The sequence below is a fragment of the Chaetura pelagica genome, unplaced genomic scaffold (genome assembly GCF_000747805.2).
Source record: "Chaetura pelagica isolate M959 unplaced genomic scaffold, ChaPel_1.0 scaffold466, whole genome shotgun sequence".
NCBI classification, from domain to species: domain Eukaryota; kingdom Metazoa; phylum Chordata; class Aves; order Apodiformes; family Apodidae; genus Chaetura; species Chaetura pelagica.
Genome location: NW_009953656.1, coordinates 169975 through 175262, shown reverse-complemented (window position 1 = coordinate 175262; position 5288 = coordinate 169975). Strand labels below are relative to the sequence as shown.

Genomic DNA, 5288 nt, shown 5'->3' with positions numbered 1-5288 from the left:
GGAGATGCCCAGAGAAGAGGAGAGTGAAGGAATGTGAAGTCACTCGACTCGGATTCAGCATGAATAATGTCTCCCATTTTGAAACAAGCAGCCTCTGAAGCTGTTCCCTTCCTGTCCAGGAATGTAGGGCAGGGTAACCAGCCTGCTGTGCAGATGTGCCCCAGCAGTAGAGGCAGGAGCTGGGAACCACCTCACAGGGATTCCTGGGCTTGCCAGTGCAAGGCAGGTTCAAGAGGGGGAAGAGAAACTCCTTCACCTTGCTGGGAAGGGATGTGACAGGGAGGGGCACTGGGGTTGTCAGCCTGGCTCTGCAGCCAAGAGAAATCTTGGAGTCAGATCAGAACGTGCTGAGCCTGCAGGTGCCCAGAGCCAAGATCAGACTGTGGGGCTGCAGAGGATGAAGCTGGATACATCTGACTTGTATACAAAGGGAGCTCCACATGTCCCAGTGGCTCTCCAGGCATCTCCAGACACTGAGGGGACCCTGCTGTGCCAGGCAGAGCCTTCTCCCATGGTGAGGGTGGGCACCCTCGAGCCTTGAGAGTCGTTCATGTCACTGAATCACTGAATCCTGGTCGGAAAAAAAATGTAAGATCGTCACGTCCAACCATTACCAGGGATCACCGTGGACCTGAGCTTGGAAGCTGCTGTGTGCTGTCCATGGGGGGGCGTTAGTCCTGCTAAAATGAGAAGCACCAGCTGTTCCCAGTAGGGTCAGTCCTTCAGCTTTAAAGAATCACCCAGAGGGTTATGATCTTTCTTGACATGCTCCCCAGGTCTGCCTGGGGAAGTCTGTGTTTTCCACTCCAGAAGACCAGTGTGTCCACCCACGCTGACAGCAGGCAGAGATGGAGCTGCTGGGAGTTGCATCTGAGCAGGGACAAAACCAACACATCTGAGTGAAGTGAAAGTCTTTTCAAATCTCTGTCCTAAATGTTGGATTTAGAGAGAATTGCTGGAGTAAAGGGACTTAGACCACGAAGTGTGCAGTTTCACCCTGTAGCTTGCAGGAGAACAGGGCTAACTGATACAAGAGCAGCCTTTCATCTTCCTTTAATCCCTTTTTGACTCCCACGTGCAATTCTTTTTTCCCTCCAGCCATTACAAGCATCTGTCAAACCAGGATGTGGCCCCTGGGGGTAGCTTTTTTGTAGGTTGGCTTCTGGGGCTTTTTCATAGCTTCCAATCTTCTCTGAGAATATAGCAGGGAGGTGACTGGGGGACATGAATCCTTTTTTAATATGAGTAAAATTTTGTTCCTTTCACAGTTGAGAAGCATGATCCAAAAGATGAAAGGGAAGAGAGTGACATCTCATTAAAAATAGCCTCAGTTTTGCCTGGACTTCACTATGCCTTACAAAAAGCCACCAGTTCTTCGTGGGGGGACACAGCTGGGACCAGTGTGTGTATCAAACAGCACTTGCAGGAGTACACAAAGCTTCATCAAAATCCACAGCCCACCTCTGGCCAAGCCAACACAGTTCCCCTTTCTCCTCTTCTCTCACCAACCAAGGATGAATGTACTAATGACTTGCAAAAATACTCCTTCTCCCAGCTGCAACGTTACCTCTCCAACCCCAGCAGCTACACTCTGGAAATGTCAGCAGCCTTAGAATGTTTGAGTGGTGCTGTTCAGTCTCTTTGCTGCAATCCAGAGGCTGGTTGTAAGGTGGACTTCTCTCCAGCTGTGCCACCAGACCCTTCCCCTCCCAACACAGCAGAGGAAACACAAGTCAAAAGTGAAAACCCAAAGCCCACAGTGGGGCTGAACCAGAGGGGTGAAGGGCCCACAAAAGACACCAACTTGTCCAGCAAGCTATGGGTGCAGCAGAGCAGGAGGAAATCCAGTCGAGCTGTTGTCACCAGCACCAGGAAGAAATGGTCACCCCTCAAGATGCAGGTGCATCCTATGGGGGACAGCTGCAGGAACAGGAAAGGAACCAAGAAGAAAATCAACATTTCTTTCTCTTTTCCCAAAAAGCCAGGGCTCACAGCCACTTCCAACGAGCCCATGCTGAAATTAGCCAATTTGCAGTTTCCACACAGAAGGAAAAGAGGTAAGTGCTACATAAATGGGACTGAATTCCTCCTCCTTCTCTGGGCTATCCAGCCAGGATACTAAGGGTTCTCTAGAAGCCATGTCCCCTTGTCATCTTCCTGGGTTCCCAGAGCAACCAGGCACCTCATGAGAGCATCCAAAGAGGTCTGTGAGGATGTCTCCTCATTCCACCTGGGAAGGAGGAGGCCAGGGTTATATGACAAGGGATTTGAATGAAGGTGCCTGAAATGTGGTCCACTGGTCCATGCTGTTGCCTTCCTTTACTTATGAGTGACTGTGCACAGGGACATCAGCCAGGTCATGGTGATTGCATCCCATGTCCATGGCACGTTGATAGCTCAGGCAAAGACCAATTGCCAAAGCTGTGGTCATTACAGGCTGCCTACATAACCAGCTACCCTACGTGGTCACTTTGTGACTCCCTGAGATTCAAGTTTCCTGCTGTGGCCTTGAGGAAACAAGAAGTCTGAGACTGATCACACCCAGCTTACTCTTCTGAAGCTGGTACCTGGCCTGAGCTGCTCACTTGAGGTGCCTCAATGGCATAAATTGTCCTCTGAAGGCCCCTGTCTCACTGCTGAGGACAGGGTGAGCCTTTTGAGCAAGCCTGAGCCTCCCCCTGATTTCTTAGAGACACTGGGTGTCTGCCCACCTTGGGCTGGAGGCAGCTCCACTTCACATGGGGCACTTCAGGCCTGAGTGATGCTGGTGGATCTGGGAGAGGTTCTTGCATGCCTCTTAGAGAGGCAAGTAAGTATCCTCAGGGCACAAGTGTGCCAGGCAGACATCAGAGTGACTTATCCCCACCTAACCTAGGTCAGGAAGGCAGGCCTTTAATGAGCTTAACAGGTGATGGTTAATCTTAATAACTCCTTACTGGTCATTTGTAAGATCAGATACATAAATCAAGTCACTGAGGACTACTCTGCTGCTGTCAATCACTTCTAGAGCAGTCCTTCCACATTCCTTAGCTGGGTATTTTGCAATATCCAGGATGGTTCCATGTCCAGATGGAGATCAGTGACCAGTGATGTCCCTCAGGGGTCTGTCTTGGGGCCAGTAATGTTTACTGTCTTCACCAGTGACATAGACAGGGGGGTTGAGTGCACCCTCAGCAGGGTTGTTGACACCAGGTTGAGTGGTGGAGTTGACACACCTGAGGGTTGGGATGCCATTCCAGAGGGACCTGGTCAAGCTGGAGAAGTGAGACCGTGTGAATCTCAGGAGGTTCAACAAGGCCAAGTGCAAGGTCCTGCACCTGGGTCAGGACAGTCTCCAGTATCAACACAGGCTGGATGACAAAGGGATTGAGAGCAGCCCTGAGGAGAAGGGCTTGAGGGTGCTCATGGATGAGAAACTGGACGTGAGCTGATAGTGTGTGCTGGAGCCCAGAAACCAACCCTGTCCTGGGCTGTCACCAGCAGGGTGACCAGCAGGGCCAGGGAGGGGATTGTCCCCTCTGCTCTGCTCTGCCGAGACCCCCCTGCAGGGCTGGGGCCACCTCTGGGGTCCCCAACACCAGAAGGACATGGAGCTGTTGGAGAGAGGCCAGAGGAGGCCACAGAGATGCTGGGAGGGCTGGAGCAGCTCTGCTCTGGAGACAGGCTGGGGGGGGGTGGGTGTTGAGCCTAGAGAAGAGAAGGCTCCAGGGAGACCTTAGAGCACCTTTCAGTGCTTAAAGCCAGCATGTAAGAAAGATGGGGACACATTTTGTAGTAGGACTGTAGCAATAGGACAAGGGGTGATGGTTTTAAATAAAAAAGAGGAGATTTGAACTAGACATTAGGAAGAAATTGTTTACAATGAGGGTGGTGAGGCCCTGGCCCAGGTTGCCCAGAGAAGCTGTGGCTGCCCCATCCCTGGCAGTGTTGAAGGGCAGGTTGGATGGGGCTTGGAGCAGCCTGGAATGGTGGGAGGTGTCCCTGCCCATGCAGGGGGGTTGGAACTGGATAGTCTTTGAGGTCCCTTCCAACCCAAACCATTCCATGATTCTATGATTCAGTTACTCCTTTTTAACCTGAGTGTGTCTCAAACCAAAGCAAACACCCTCCCTTTTCCTTGTCCCAGGTGCAGAGGTCCTGTCTGCAGAATTCGTGCACAAAACCCAGTCTGAACCTGTCCAGAAGGAAACCTCAGCTCCTGATGATCCTGGCTTGGAAACAAAGAGACTAAAGATCTTGAAGAACCCAGACATGAAAAAGCTTCCTGTTGCTGAGCCCCTCATGAAGCCAGTGAAAAGTAAGATGCTCCAGAGTGTGGCTAACAACTCATCAAACCCTCAACCCAGAAAGCAAGCAGGAAGTGGTAAGAGCTCTGTTCCCTGTGCAGATCTTCACTTTAAAAGCTGAGCCATGAAACATCACAGTCAGGTCATGACCAGGTGGTGGTAACAGCACGTTCAGCAGCAACCAAAGGGCCTTGAGACATTGAGTGCTGAGGATCTGGGTTGGGATCTACAGGCTCCCACTTACATGCTCATGGGGTAAAACATGAAGGTGACTGAAAATCACCACTAGGGGATGTACAAACCACACTGGCTCTCATAGATTTATTTGGGTTGGAAAAGACCTCTATGATCACCAAGTCCAACTGTCAACCCAACCCCACCACATCCACTAAACCATGTCCCCAAGTACCCTGTCTTTTAAACACCTCCAGGGATTGGTGACTCCACCAGCTCCCTGGGCAGCCTGTTCCAGTGCTTGACCACTCTTCCAGTGAAGAAATTTTTCCTAATATCCAACCTAAATCTTCACTTCTGAGTCCTTTTCCTAAGCCCTCAGTTTGCATCCTTTGGGAACTAACTGCTGGGATAGTTGAAAATCCTTGATTTTTAACTGCCCAGCTCTGAAGTCACTCATGGACAGAATGTTAGTCTGCTGGTAGCCAGGGTCTGCCTTGACTTTTTCAGTTGTAAATCTGGTTGTTTTTACAAGAGTCAAATTGTTGCAGGCTTTGCAGACAGGCTGGAGCAGATTTAAGAGGCAGCCCCTCAAGTGAAGTGTCTGCAGGGGCTGGCAGGGAGTCTGAGCCCAAGAGCCAGTGTTAACAGTGCCAAAATAAATGGTGCAACAGGAGAGTCATTTGCTCTTAGTGTGTCATTTTTCCTCACACTCACCCTTTGATGTCCATTTTTGGATCTGTCTCTAGTCTTTCTTTTTTCCCCCTTCCTGGGGAACACAGGTTTGAAGGCTGATTTGGCCACATCAGCTCAGTTTCTCTCTTTCCC

At 50.6% G+C, this 5288-nt stretch overlaps 1 protein-coding gene across 1 annotated transcript in view; it reads left to right on the top strand.

Moving 5' to 3' along the window:
• Positions 1 to 5288, top strand: part of FAM208B (family with sequence similarity 208, member B) — a 29171-nt gene that overhangs the window by 7050 nt on the left and 16833 nt on the right. Inside the window, exons 8-10 of the mRNA XM_010000308.1 lie at positions 1556 to 1900; positions 1982 to 2057; positions 4127 to 4297. Coding sequence (XP_009998610.1) covers positions 1556 to 1900; positions 1982 to 2057; positions 4127 to 4297 — 592 coding nt within the window. The remainder of the gene's footprint in view (positions 1 to 1555; positions 1901 to 1981; positions 2058 to 4126; positions 4298 to 5288) is intronic.